Genomic DNA, 14,886 nt, shown 5'->3' with positions numbered 1-14,886 from the left:
TCCCTCCAGAGCTCCTCCAGAAAGCAGGACAGAAGAAGGGACTTGTACTGGGGGAACCCCAGATGGAGACCCCTGGGGCTCAGGCCACTGCATGTGGGCAATGGTTTGTGGGGAGGCAGCTCCATCATCTCAGTGAGGAAAGCCCTGGGCAGGGCTGAGGGACCAGCAGCAGTGCCAGGAGGGGAGCAGTGGCCCGGCAGCCTTCCCTGTGTCTTGGTCATGGCCAGCAGCTTCTCTCTGCACCTCCCCTATGTAGGGACTGCCGCCAGGCGGGGTCCTTTGAAGACTGGGAGCTGCAGTTTAGTCCATGTCTTTCTAAGTTTCTTTGGCCTTGGCTAGCTGCTTTGGGAGCCCTTTGATGTGAGACGGATCTGCAGGCCAAGCAGAAAAGGAATGTCTGCTGGCCTGAGATGGGCAGGTAGTGATGATTAGCTGGGGGACTCATCAATTTGGGGGTGCCTCTGAAGCCGGCCACATCACCTGGCAGAAGGAAAGGTCATTGAGTTGTGATGACTCAGCAAAGTTGTGTGTGTGAAGTTGGATGGACACTCGAGACGTTCTGCTGCCCACACTGCTACTCCGGGAAACACCGGCTTATTGTGTCTGTCCTTAGGTGGACTTCGTTCTCGTCATCTTTGGTTTGCACTGTCTTTTTAAACAATAAACTTTTTATTTCCGAATAGTTATAAACTTACACTGTTACAATTGTGAAGTAGCACAGAGAATTCTCATGTACCCCACACACAGCTTCCTTTTAATTAATATCGTTAATAGGATGTATTTTTTTCCACAATTAAGCCAGACCCAGTTTCTTTCATTTTTAAAAAGTTCGAACTTCTCTCATTTTTCAAAAACCTAAACTCACTCTGTCCATCTTGCCCTGCCCAGCCTCTAATAATCACCATTCTCTGATCAGGCTTTTGTTTTGGTGCGTTTTGTTTTTAAGTTCCTACAAATGAGGGAGAACACACAGTACCAGTCTTTCTGTGTCTGGCTTATTTCACTTAACAGGATGTCTCCAGTTCCATCCATTTTGCTGCAAATGTCAGAATCTTTTTTAATGGCTGAGTAGTATTCCATTGGGTAGATAGCACATTTTCTTTCTTTTTTAAATATCTTTTTTTAAAAAATACTTATTTGAAAGGCAGAGTTACAGAGGAAGAGAGACGGATCTTCCATCCACTGGTTCACTCCCCAAATGGCCGCAATGGCCAGGGCTGGGCCATGCCAAAGCCAGAAGCCAGGAGCTTCTTCTGGGTCTCCCATGCGGGTGCAGGGGCCCAAGTACTTGGACCATCTTCCACTGCTTTCCCAGGCTGTTAGCAGAGAGCTGGATTGGAAGAGGAGCAGCCAGGTCTTGAACTGGTATCCATGTGGGATGCTGGTGTCACAGGTAGAGGCCCTGATACTATATTTCTTTATCCATTCATCTGATAATGGACGTCTTGGTTGATTCCATATCTTAGCCTTTGTGAACAATACTGCTATAAACATGGTGGAGCAGATATCTCTTTGATAAAATGAGTTCATATCTTTAGGGTATATACCCAGTACTGTGATTGCTAAACCACGTGGTAGTTCTATCTCCAATTTTTTTCTAGTAGTGCTCATTTACATTCCCACCAACAGTGTATAGGAGTTCCCCTTTCTCCACAGTCTTACCAGCATTTATTAGTCTCTTTTCAATAATAGCCATTCTAACAGGAGTGAGGTGATACCTCAGTGTGATTTTCATGTACATTTCCCTAATGGCTAGTAACATTGAGCATTTTTCCCTACATTTGTTGGCCTTTATTTCTTTTAAGAACTATCTATTCATGTTCTTTGTTTCTTAACTGGATTGGTTATTTTTATTGAGTTTTTTGAGTTGCTGGTATATTCTGGATATTAATCTTTTGTTGGATAAGTAGCTTGCAAATATATTCTCCCTTCTGTCGGATGTCTCATCATCCTATTGAGTGTTCACTGTGTAGAAGCTTCTGATTTTGATATACTCTGATTTGTCTAATTTTGCTTTTGTTGCCTGTGCTTTTGGGTCTTATCCAAGAAATCATTGCCTACACAAAAGTCTTCAAGTATTTCACCTACATTTTCTTGTAGCAGTTTCATAGTTTCAGGTCTTATAGTTGGCTCTTTGATCCAGCCTGAGTTGATTTTTGAGTATTGCGAGAGGCAGGGATCTGATTAATTCTTTGACATATTTATGCCTCGTTTTGTCAGCACCATTTCTTGAAAAGACCAGCCCTTTCTCCAATGCATGTTCTTGGCACCTTGTCAACATTCAGGTGACCATAGGCAAGTGGATTTACTTCTGGGTTCTCCAGTCTGTTCTATTGACCCATGTGTTGGTGTTTAATGACAGTACCATGCTGCTTTAATTACTATATGTTTGTAGTATGCTTTGAAGTCAAATATTGTGGTGCTTGATTTTTTTTTTTTTATTGAGGGGGAGAGTGCTTGATATCTCTTTGGCTATTCTGGGATTTTGTGTTCCCATATGAATTTTAGAATTGTTTCTTCTAATTCTGTAAATAATGTCATTGGTATTTTGATAGGGACTGCATTGAATATCTAGATTATTTTTAAGGTAGTATGGACATTTTAGCAATATTCTTCCAATCCACATTTTTTGGTGTCTTTATTTCTTTCATTATTGTTTTATGTTTTTCTTTGTAGAGATCTTTCACATCTTTGCTTAAATTTATTCCTAAGTATTTAAATTTTTTGTAGTTATTCTGAGGTATTTTTTTCTTAATTTCTCTTTCGGCAAGATTGTTATTGGTATATTAAAATGCTACTGTTTTTTGCATGTTGATTATTTTAACTTATGACTTAGTTTGTCAGTTTTTGGTGGAGTGTTTAAGCTTTTCCATGTACAACAGCATGTCATCTGCCAACATGGATATTTTGACTTCTTCCTTTTCAATTTTGATGCCCTTTATTTTTTTCTATTCCCTTATTGCTCTTATTAATACTTATAATATTTTGAATAAGAGTGGAGAAAGTGGATATCCTTGTATTTTTCTAGATTTGAGAGAATGCTTTTTAGCTTTTTCCCATTCAATATAATATTGGCTGTGTGTCATATAGCATTTATTATAATTTTGAGGTATGTTTCTTCTGTACATAATATTTTTAAAGATTTATTTATTTATTTTAAAGGCAGAGTTACAGAGAGAAAAAGAGGGGGAAGTCTTCCATCTGCTGGTTCACTTCCCAAATGACCACAACAGTTGGAACAGGACCGATCCAAAGTCAAGAGCCAGGAACTTCTTCCAGGTCTCCCACACAGGTGCAGGGGCTCAAGAACCTGGGCTATCTGCTGCTTTACCAGGCCATAGTAGAGAGCTAGATTGGAAGTGGAGCAGCCGAGACTCAAACAGGTGTCCATGTGGGATGCCAGCACTGCAGGTGGTGGCTTTACCTGCTATGCCAGAGCACCGGCCACTGTACCTAGTTTTTTGAGTTTTTATCATGATGTGATGTTGAATTCTAAATGCTTTTCTGCATCTATTGAGATGATCATACGGTTTTTGTTTCTCATTTTATTGACGAGATTATGACTTTATTGATTTGCAAAGATTGAGCCGCTCTTGTATCCTTGATATACCCTTGTATATCACTTGATCCTATGATCTTTTAGATGTAGAGTTGGATTTGGTTTGCTAATATTTTGTGAAGAATTTTTGTGTGTATGTTCATCAGGGATATTGGTCTGTAGTCTTCTGTTTGTGTTGTGTCTTTGGTTTTGGTATCAGAATCATATTGGCCTCATAAAAGAAATTTGACAGTTCTATCCTTTTTCAATATTTTGTAGTAGGTGTTAACAATATTGGAAATAGTGCCTTTTTAACTGCTTTGCAGAGTTCTTTTGTAAAACCATTAGGTCCTGGACTTTTCTTTAAAGAGAGACTTTCATCACTGCTTTAATCTCATTACATGCTATGGGTCTCTTTAGATTCTCTATATATTGTTGATTTTCTCTTGGTAGGTTGTATGTATCCAGGAATTTATCAGTTCCCTCCAGGTTTTCCAGTTTGCCTGCCCACTATTTTTCATAGTAATTTCTCAGGATCCTTTGTATTTCTGTGGTATCAGTTGTAATGGTTCATTTTTTATCTCTAATTGTAGTTATTAGGGGTTTTTCCTTTGTTAGTCTTGCTAAAGGTTTGGTTATTTTATCTTTCAAAAAAAGATCAGCTTTTAATTTTGCTTTTTAAAATTTTATTGTTTTCACTTGTTTCTGCTCTGATCCTTATTATTTCTTACCTCCTACTAATTTGGAGTTTGGTTTATTCTTTTCTAATTATTTTATGCACTTATTGCTGTAAACTTCTGATACTGATTTTGCTATATTCTACAGCTTTTGATATGTTGTGTTTTTGTTTTATTTCAAAAAATTATTTTTATTTTCAAGAAATTTTTGTTTTTAATTTATTCCGTGATCCATTTGTCATTCAGAAGCATGTTCAATTTCCATGTATTTGTAAATTTTTTTCTAGTTTTCTTGATGTTGATTTCTAGTGTTCTTTCGTGATCTGAGAAGATAACATGGTATGACTTCAGTTTTTAAAAATTTGCTGACTCTGTGTGTGGCCTGATATCATATGGTCTGTTCTAGAAAGTGTTCCATGTGCTGAGCAGAACAATGCATGTCCTCCAGCTGCTGGATGAATGTTCTCTGAGTCTGTGAGGTCCATTTGCTCTATGGTGTGTATCAACTCCAATGTTTCTTTGCTAATTTTCTGTCTGGGTGTTCTGTCCTTTGTCACAATGGGGTGTAAAGTTGCCCACTCTTATTGTAGCGGAGTCTCTCTCCATTTAATTTTAATATTTGCTCTCTATATTTGGGTGTTCTTGTTTTGGGTACACATATTTTTTGTGTCTTCTTGCTAAATTAGCCATCTAATCAATATATAATGTACTTTTTTGTCTTTTACTACAGTGTTTTGATTTGAAGTCTGTTTGATGTGATTTGAGTATAGCTACTCCCACCTCATTTTTGGTTCCCATTTGGTATGTTTTCCCAACTATTCACTGTTAGTCTTTGTGTATCTTTACCTGTGGAGTGAGTTTCTTCTAGGCATTTAAAGTTGGATCTTATTTTTCTTTTTTTGGAGGTTTTTCTTTTTAACTTGGCTAACATATCGTTTGTGAAATTTAACCCATTTACATTCAAGGTTATTACTGATAGACAAGAATTAATCCCTGTTATTTTGCTGGTTGCCTGCTAATTGTCTTATATATTCTATTTCTTTCTGCACCTCATTATTTTTCTTCGTACTTTGGTAGTTTCTGTCATGATAAAATTGGATTCTCTTCTGTTTCTCTTTTGTGTACTTATTGTGTTAGTGAATTTGGTACTGTCACGTATTTTCTTTTTTTTTTTTTAATGTATTTTACTCAAAATTCAGAGTTATTGAGAGGCAGAGAAGTCTTCCATCCACTGGTTTGCTCCCCAGATGGCCACAATGGCCAGAGCTGGGCCTATTTGAAGCCAGAAACCTCTTCCGGGTCTCCCACGTGGGTACAGGGGCCCAAGGGTTTGGGCCATCTTCTGCTTTCCCAGGCCATAGCAAAGAGCTGGATCAAAAGAGGAGCAGCCAGGACTTGAACCAGAGAGCGCCCTTATGGAATGCTGGCACTGCAGGCAGCACTGGCCCCTGTCATGTGTTTTCATGGTGGTTACTTTCAATGTAGGACTCCCTTTAGAATTTCTGGCAGGGCTAGTCTGCTGGTGATGAATTCTCTGGATTTTTGCTTGTCTGGGAAAGTTTTCCTCCTTCACTTCTGAAATAAATTAGAACCCCTTTCTTAAAAGATCACATTTCATTTTATAGTTCTTGAGCTATATATTTTATATAAGAAAAGTAAAATCATGGTAATCTTAAGAAAAGCATTCCTAATGGCTATCTTTCTCCCTGATAGATTTCTGGGATCTCTAATATATGCACAGTGGAGCAGTGCATTTTCCATGTCACTGTGTCAGCGGCTGGATTTTTTGGCCTCATGGACAAGGGCAGCTGAGCTGAGCTTTCCCCCAGATGATAAACTTCTTTAGGAAAAGAGCGGCCTTTGAAACATCCCAGGTGCGCTGCTGATTCCTAACATACCCTCAGTCAAAACTCTCGTTTCAATGCTCGCCCTGGAAGTTTTGATGTGCTAATTTGTCATTTTTAGTTTGGCCCTCATCTGTGGTGTTGGAGAGGACAGGTGGCTAGCTCCCCATTCCCTTCAGTGCTGTGAGCGCCTGGTGTAGTGCCTGGCAGGTAGAGACGCTCAGTGAGCATTTGTTAAGAGGAAGAAATAAGAAACCCAGAGAATATTAGCATTTAATGAAGAGCCTCTGTGTGACTCCAAATTCAGACAAGCATTTATACAGAATAACAAAGAAATATTGTTAGCTGACTTACACATGTTTAAGTACATGAATTCCAAAAAAGGTATGTCGGACTGAGCAATTGGATGGCAAGTGTTGTCTTGGGCTTTTCACATCTTCAGCACTTTGGAAACACTGGCAGAGTAAACAAAGCAAAGTGTCTGGGAAGTACTGTAAATACTGCGTGGAAGACTCAGGCCAAGAGCTCTTGCCCAGTCCTTGCCATTCTGACGTTACCAGACATTACCATTCTGTGCCACAGGGTGTCACCCCAGAGCAAGGTTTTTAAAAATGCTTTCCTTTGGCCCAACTTGGCTGTTAACCATAGGATTGGTTCTGTTGTAGCATTAATTTTATCAGAAGTATGAGTTTAAACATGTGCCATGAACACCAAACTGTGTTCACCAACGTTTGCACACCAAGTAAGTTCAGAATCTCCTTGCTTTTCAAAGCTTTAATTTTCATAGAAACGAAGAAAGCTGTGTGCTTGTGGAAGCGCGAGCACACCCAGTTCTGCCAGTGCATAGAGTTAGCATCCTTTGAGATAACTTTAGTTCAGCCACAGTGCATTTACCAGGACAGGAATGTGTTCATTTTTTAGACATTTTACATATGTATTTTTAAAAATAATTGTTTATTTGAAAGGTAGAGTAGCAGACAGGGAGAGACAGATCTTCCATCTTCAATCCCCCAAATGGCCACAACAGCCAGGTCTGGGCGAGGCTGAAGTCAGGAATGCCCTCCTGGTCTCCCACGTGAGTGGCAGGGGCTCAAGTACTTGAGCCAGCGTCTGCTGCTTTCCCAAGTGCATTAGCAGGGAAGTGGATTGGAAACGGAGCGTCCAGGACATGAATTGATACATGACTATGGCATGCTGGCTTCACAAGTAGCAGTTTAACCTGCTGCAGTATAATGCCAGCCCTTACCTGTTTAGTTTTCACCCTTTTTATGAGAATATGGACAGATGCCAGGGACAAGAAGTATAGAGTTACCATGGAAACAACACTGAGGGAGTAGAATCGCATCGGACAAAGTTTATGACTTGGCGCGTGCTTCTCTGGAGGAGGTTGTGGAGAGCCATCCTTGGGTACGGGTGAAACCAGGCTCTTTCCAGGTCCCTGAAGTGGCCCATCAGGCTGTGTTAGTAGCTGCACAGGTCTTAAGTAAGACACTCAGGAGCTAAGCAGGCTACTGCCTCCATGGCCCTGGAGTCCTCCCTCCATTGGATGTAGTTAGTGCCTCTGCAGGGGATGTCCCGCCTTACCCCAAGTGGTGCGTGAAGGTGACAGTCAACTTCAAGGCCGTCCTCTGGGCTGTTGCTACAAATTTGCCATCAAGAGAAAAAATCCAAGAGATCCCAGAAAGGGCAGATCAGGCAGTGAGGAAAGGAGTGGGGTGGTGGTTTGCTAATGCCCGTTTGGAGCTGGCTGGAATCTTCCTGCAGGGGTGTTTAGACACCAGGGAACATGCAAGCGTGCGTGCTGTTTCCTTTGAGGCTGGAAGAGCAGGAAGATGCGGTACCTGGGTTCCTCCCTTGATTTTAAAAATCCTTTACCATTCTGAACCATGTAACCTAGAAAATGTCCAAACTTTCTTTTTCTTTATATCTTTCCCTCTCTTTTTAAAATATTTATTTATTTGAAAGTCAGGGTTAGAGAGAAGATACAGAGAGCTCTTTCATCCACTGGTTCACTCCCCAAGATGCCACAATGTGCAAATCTGAGGTTGAAGCTAGGTGCCAAGAGCTTCATCTGGATCTGCCATGTGGGTGCAGGGGCCCAAGCACTTGGGCTGTCTTCTGCAGCTTTCCCAGATACACTGTCAGGGAGCTGGTTGGAAGTGGAGCAACAGGGACATGAACTGGTGCCCACGTGAGATGCTGGTGTCACAGGCTGCCTCTTTACCCACTATACCACGCCAGCTGCATCCATAAACTTTTCAAACAAACGAACTCATCCAAATCTCAATGCAATGGGCAGAAAATGACGCTAGCATTTCTCTGAGAAAGGAGTGTTTCCTATGCTTTTTCTTTCATTTCTCATTATAGAAAGGATGAATCCTGACTCTTTCCCAGGTTCTGCAGAATGGGAATGTGATCTCTAAGGAAATTTTCAGAGTTTGAAAACCAACTAGGGTGTCCCAGGAAGTCGTCATTCACATACGGCCAATCTAGTCACACAGCTGGTGGTGCCAGTTTAGTCATCTCTGCTCGGGGCGCATCCTCTTCTCTCTAAGCTGTATTCATTACCTCTCTTCTGCTGTTTACTTATTTTCTTTTAATAGAAAAACACAGTTGACATGTTATAAGCCTCTGTTACTTTTTCTGATAGAAACAAGTGGTATTCAAAAAGTTCATGGAAAATGCACTTTCTACAAACATCTATGAATGGATTTCCAAAACCTTTTGCACCAAAATGAACTGATCTCTTAATTTCAGGTTTTCAAGAACATTCTGAAATATCCTCCTATAAAGTCAGCTATGCCACAGAGCATAAAATATTTTAACACTATTCAGTATAATAGTGTAGCATTTAAATAGATTTAACATCAAAATTCTTTTCCTTTTGTCATTTTAAAGTTTGTGACTGTTTTTTTTTTATTTTTTATTTTTTCATTTAAGGCAGACAAATTTCATGCAACTCATAGATACAGATTCAGGAGCATAGTGATACTCCCTACCCTACCCTCCCTCCTGCCCACACTCCCACCCCTCCTCCTCCTTCCTCTCTTATTCCTCTCTCAATTTTTACAATGATCTACTTTCAGTTTACTTTAACCCTACACTAAGAGTTCAAATGTAACTAGTTTTTCTTACTGAGGTATTATCTTTAATAATTAGTGCATTTATCACTTTCCCAGGGATAGTTTTAATAGATCTTAAAATGCTAAATTTATTAACTTTTATTTGTATGGTGAGTACAGTCAGCCTTCCATATCCATGCATTCTGCATCCACAGGGTAAGGAAACTATGGATTGCAAATATTAAACAGGCTGGCGCTGTGGCTCACTAGGCTAATCCTCTGCCTGCGGTGCCGGCACCCCATGTTCTAGTCCTGGCTGGGGCACCAGATTCTGTCCCGGTTGCTCCTCTTCCAGTCCAGCTCTCTGCTGTGGCCAGAGAAGGCAGTGGAGGATGGCCCAAGTGCTTGGGCCCTGCACCCGCATAGGAGACCAGGAGGAAGCACCTGGCTCCTGGCTTCAGATTGGCGCAGCGTGCCAGCCATAGCAGCCATTTTGGGGGGTGAACCAACAGAAAAAGGAAGCCCTTTCTCTCTTTCTCTCTCACTAACTCTGCCTGTCAAAAAAAATTAAACAAAATACAGTATAACAACTACCTACATTATACTAGGTAGTATAAGTAACTTAGTGAAGATTTAAAGTACATGGATATATGCAAACACTGCACCATTTTGTGTTAGGGACTTGAGCATCTATGATTTGGGCATCTGGTGGTCGTGGGGTCCTGGGCAAATCCCCCTGGATACTGAGGAATGATTGTATTTGGATCTAAGGTCTGTGCTATTCTTCTACCTCTACGTTTACTGCAATGTGAGAGAATTAGAATAAACTCTGATCTATTTATTGAGATCGTTTGGGCATATCAGATAGATATATGTAGGAGCTTGGGCATTCTGCATCATTCATTTGTTTGTTGCACAACAAATATTTGAGTAGTGTGCCAGGCACTTTTCTAGGTGTCCAGGATATTGCAATGAGCAAAATGCTTGCCCTCAGGGCTTACCTTTTAGTCTGGGAGGCAGATAGTGCATAAAAAAAGTGAAACGTATTGTATGTTATATTGTGATACAAGCTAAAAAAATTAAGCAGGAGAGATTTTAAGAGCTGGGGATATAGTGAAATTTCAGATTAAGAGTCCAGAACAAGCCTTAGTAGAGTTATGTGGGGAAATATATGAGTCAGAAGAAAGCCCAGCTGTAAATCTTTGAGGTGCAAGTGTGCCTGGGATGTCCAAGGAGCCACAAAGAAGCCAGCAGGAGCAGAGTGAAGGAGGGGATGCTTGCCTCTTGGCTGCTCCACTGTCTGCCAGCCACGTTGTGTGGCTCCAAATATTCATTGAATGAATTAGTGGAATTAGATTCCAGAACTTTTAGAGGGAAGATCAAGAGTGACTTAGAGATGGGAAAGATGAGGGGGAGTCAGACGACTTCCCAGCAAATGCTAGGCTGGGTGGAATAGAGTTGGGAGGGGTCTCCGGTGGAGACATTGAAAAGTTTTCTGAGAACAAAAGCTTGCTGCCTACGAGCGCAGAGGCAAGAGACTTGGGAGGTGACAGCTGAAGAAGTAGAATCCACGAGGTCTTCGAGGGGGGTGGCCTTGGGCAGGGTCATGGTGTGGGGATGCAGAGGGAAGGGCTCATTTCGTAGCAGATCCTCAGGGCTCGATGGGGAAGCTGGCAGTAAAGAGAGCAGGAGCCAAACCTAACACTGGCACTCTACTGACTACTGCAGTACCACTGATTGGGTTGACAGGATGCAGATGATTTGGGGAGGGCTGGGAGAGTGAACACTGAAGTAGAAGACATTTAGTCACACACGGGGTTGAAATGGGGAGCCACCTTTTAGTCTCATCCGCTGGGATGCTCCAAGTCACTGAGCCATTGAGGAGCCAAGATGGCCTCTGGTAGGAGGGAGCCCCTCGTACAGCGCTGTGGTGCCAGTGTCACCAGCAGGTGGCGCACTCCAGCGTGTGCGCTCCAGAGCTGCCGAGGGCCCATCTGCCTGGCAGCCTTGGTGCTTTACCATTTAACCTGGAGCTCTGGCCATGTGTTTCCGATGCTCATGGCAGCTGCTTGGTTTGGGAACACTGCCTGGTGAGTCTGTCTGTACCTGGCAAAGCAGAACATTCCTAAGTGTGTCTGCACTCATCAAAGGGATGCCCGTTTTTCCCAGCGTCCTCATTCAGGCGTGGGTAGACTTCTGCTTGGCCGATGTGGCAGATGAGAAGTAATGAGTCGTGAGCAAGGGACAGGTTGCAATGGCTTGGTCCCAGAGAAATGTGCCAATTTGCTGCCATCAAGGTTAAATATTAACTGGCACGTTTAAAGAAGGACAAGATACATTTGGGACCAATGGACTGTGAGCGCTCACTGATGTGCTGTGTTTGCCTTAGACTTACCACACGGGAGCTTTGTGAAGTCGAAACAATCAAGATTAGAGGACGAGGCTCCCGGATCCAGCACAGTGGCAGGTAACGTGCTGCACCCGGCCGGAGGTTGGAGGAGGAGTGAGATAAATGGGCCAAGATGGATTGCAAGGGAGTTAGTTAGATTAGAGTAGCTACAGAAACCTAAGAACTAAGCACTTTTTTCCTTTCAAAGACAAATTGTTGCACAAATTACAGATTAAAGCAAGTAGCATCACCTCCTAGCATTTTGATATCTGCAATCCAAGCAGTTTTCAGGGACTGCGTGTTCTCCCAACAAGGGTGGGAAGCCTTTGTCTGCCAAGGGCCATTTGGATATTTATAGCACTACTCGTGGGCTGTACAAAATTATCCTTAAAAATGAACTTGCAGTAGATTTATTGAATTTCAGGTCCTGCCTGCAGTTGCCTTGATTTCAGGGGCCTTATATGGCCCACAGGCTAGACGTTCACCACTCCTTTGCCAGCTCTCTGCTTTAGCTGATAATTACTAACTTTTGTTAAAGGACTATATAAGGGGGTCTTCAGAAAGTTCATAGAGACGTGTATTATGGAAGAGCTATGTGTAGTTTTCAAAGTTGAGATTTTTAAAAGTAACCTCTTATAGTAATCGGGGAGAGTGATCTGGAATGTCCGTGTGTGTTGGACTGGACTTTTGGATAAACAGCACCACACGTTTGGAAACAAAGGGCTCCAAGATGATGAGACTGGCAACCCAGGGGCCCTGGGAGGCAGTGGTTCCGGACAGTCTGGGTTTGAATCCTGGAGTTGCTGGTGTGAGCTTACACAAGTCACGTGATCTGGCTGTGAAATGTGGACCATAGCAGTGCCAACTTCACACAACTTTTTTTTAATGAGGAATTAATGGCTCCATGTATGCAAATGCCTTAGAATAGTACCAAATACTGTGATGTCTCGTAAGATGGATGCCAGAGGCCATCTCGCCAAGTTGTCCCCACAGTTCCGCCCCAACCGTGTTTTATGTCCTCCTTAAACCTCTTAGAACACCTCAGCTGGCTTCTTAGAGTATCAATTGCTCCAATTACAAATGCTGGTAAGGTCATTAATTGCAACAAATAAACTAATACCAGATGTTTAGGGAAAAGGGTTTGAGGGGGTTGACGGGAATGCTGTATTACATCACCATTTTTGTCTTGTAAATTTAAAACTGTTCGGAAATAAGATGTTCGACAAAAATGGTTAAATGCTGGGAAGGTTTGGAGGAAGGAAGCACTTTCCGGAGAGTGAGGTGTGGAGGGAGGCGTCACAGGCACCTGCCATGCTGGGCTCTGCACAGGTCAATTTGTGCAGTCCCCGCCAGAGTCCTCCACGCTGCAGGGTCACAGCCGGGCGGCCAGGGGGCAGCACTGGAGCGTCCAGCTGCAGCCTCTGGGCAGCGGAGGGAATGAGCACAGCTACTTGGAGCAATTTGTTAGTTTGGTTTAATGTTTTCTTTTTGTTGTTCAGAAGGCATTTCTACCCCAGCTCTGGAGGCTGTGCCGGAGAACTCAAGTGGTTCTGCCATTATCACAACCTTTGAGAACTTCTCTAGGCGACTGAAGAGAAAATACGAGGTAATACCGTGCTAGCAGTGAACAGCTGCCTCACTGTAAGCCCGGAGCACCTTACGGGAAGTGACACAGGCCAGACACAAGTCCTGCGCGGTCTAGCTCACTTCCACGTGGAGTCTAAGAGCCTCGAGCTCAGAAAAAGGAGAAGGCGTGGAGGAAATGGGGGGATGCTGGTCATCGTGTACGAACTTGAACTTCGGTTGTAAGAGGAAGAAGTTCTGGGAATCTACCCAGCAGTGTTGTGACTTTGTTACTGACAATGTGTACTTGAAATAGATTCTAATTCTTTCCACACATACAGAAAAGGTAATTGGGAAGTGGTGTGTGTGTGTGTGTGTGTGTGTGTGTGTGTGTGTGTGTCTAAGCTCTGTTGTGGTGGCATTTTACAACATATACTATTCCAGGGTACTTCAAAAAGGTGGAGGAAAATGAAATTAAAATATAAGCTTATTTTTATGCATTGTTCGAAATCCATAGTTTTTCATAATCTTCCCTGAACTCTTTGAAGTATAGCATTTTGTAACTTTTTGCAACTGAATGAAGTTAACTTTTTTTTTTCTTTGACAGGCAGAGTTAGACAGTGAGAGAGACAAAGGTTCTTCCTTCTGTTGGTTCACCCCCCAAATGGCCACTATGGCTGGCGTGCTACCAGGAGCCAGGTGCTTCCTCCTGGTCTCCCATGCAGGTGCAGGGCCCAATCACTTGGGCCATCCTCCACTGCACTCCCAGGCCACAGCAGAGAGCTGGACTGGAAGAGGAGCAACCGGGACAAAATCCAGCACCCCAACCAGGACTAGAACCCCGGGTGCTGGCACTGCAGGTGGAGGATTAGCCTAGTGAGCCACGGCGCAGGCAAAGTTAACTTTTTTTTTAAAAGATTTTATTTATTTGAAAGAGTTACAAAGAGAGGTAGAGACAGAGTGAGGTCTTCCATCCGCTGGTTCACTCTCCAGATGGCCACAATGACTGGAGCTGCGCCGATCTGAAGCCAGGAGACAGGAGCATCTTCCAGGTCTCCCACATGGGTGCTGCAGGGATCTTCTGCTTTCCCAGGCCATAGCAGAGAGCTGGATCAGAAGAGGAGCAGCCAGGACTAGAACCAGCACCCATATGGGATGCCAGTGCCTCAGGCTAGGGCTTTAACCTGCTGTGCCACAGTGCTGGCCCCAGAATAAAGTTAACTTTTAGTTCCATTTTGCATGAACTTTTTGAAGCCCTCTTGTATGTATATCAAAGAATCACGCATGCACTTTATATATACACGATGCCTCAACAAATCTGAAAAAAAATCCAAGCATTTCTCATTGTGAGTTATAAGTAGTGGGTCAGAGTATTCATGAGTGCCCTCTGCTTCTCCTTGGGGAAGGTGGCCATCCCTGAGTCTGTAAGGAGCATTGTCTAAGCTGTGGACATTGATTTTAGTCCCTTTGTGACTTGTGGCTTGCACTTACAAGACAGCTCTTCTATGTGCATTTGCTCATGGGACTGCATGAACCTATTTGTAAATCAGATTCACGGTTGGGTTTTATTGGTGGCATTCTCAGACAACTGAGCCACTAGAAAGCAATGACTTGGTACCAGAGATGGACAAGGAGGAGAGAGGGGGAATGGCCAGTGGTCTGGCTGGAACTCTGAGACACTGCGTATACAGTTGTCCTGAAATCTTGTCTGCAAAATGAACAATGGAGCCACTGCATCCTCACATTTTCATCCTGTTTTTTACAAATCCCTAACGACTTGGTTATTAGCACATATAAGGAAAGTGTCTTACCC

At 42.8% G+C, this 14,886-nt stretch overlaps 1 protein-coding gene across 6 annotated transcripts in view; it reads left to right on the top strand.

The window, feature by feature from the left end:
• SYCP2L (synaptonemal complex protein 2 like) overlaps positions 1-14,886 on the top strand; it is a 131,323-nt gene that overhangs the window by 100,956 nt on the left and 15,481 nt on the right. For all 6 annotated transcript variants that reach the window (XM_089333402.1, XM_089333399.1, XM_051855852.3 and 3 more), the window contains 2 exons: positions 11,511-11,588; positions 13,010-13,116. In XM_089333402.1, coding sequence (XP_089189528.1) covers positions 11,511-11,588; positions 13,010-13,116 — 185 coding nt within the window. The remainder of the gene's footprint in view (positions 1-11,510; positions 11,589-13,009; positions 13,117-14,886) is intronic.

This window comes from Oryctolagus cuniculus, chromosome 5 (assembly GCF_051225735.1).
Source record: "Oryctolagus cuniculus isolate XC-2025 breed Fujian yellow rabbit chromosome 5, ASM5122573v1, whole genome shotgun sequence".
Lineage (NCBI taxonomy): Eukaryota > Metazoa > Chordata > Mammalia > Lagomorpha > Leporidae > Oryctolagus > Oryctolagus cuniculus.
The sequence above is the reverse complement of the archived record's forward strand: the minus strand, read 5'-3'. Positions and strand labels throughout refer to the sequence as shown.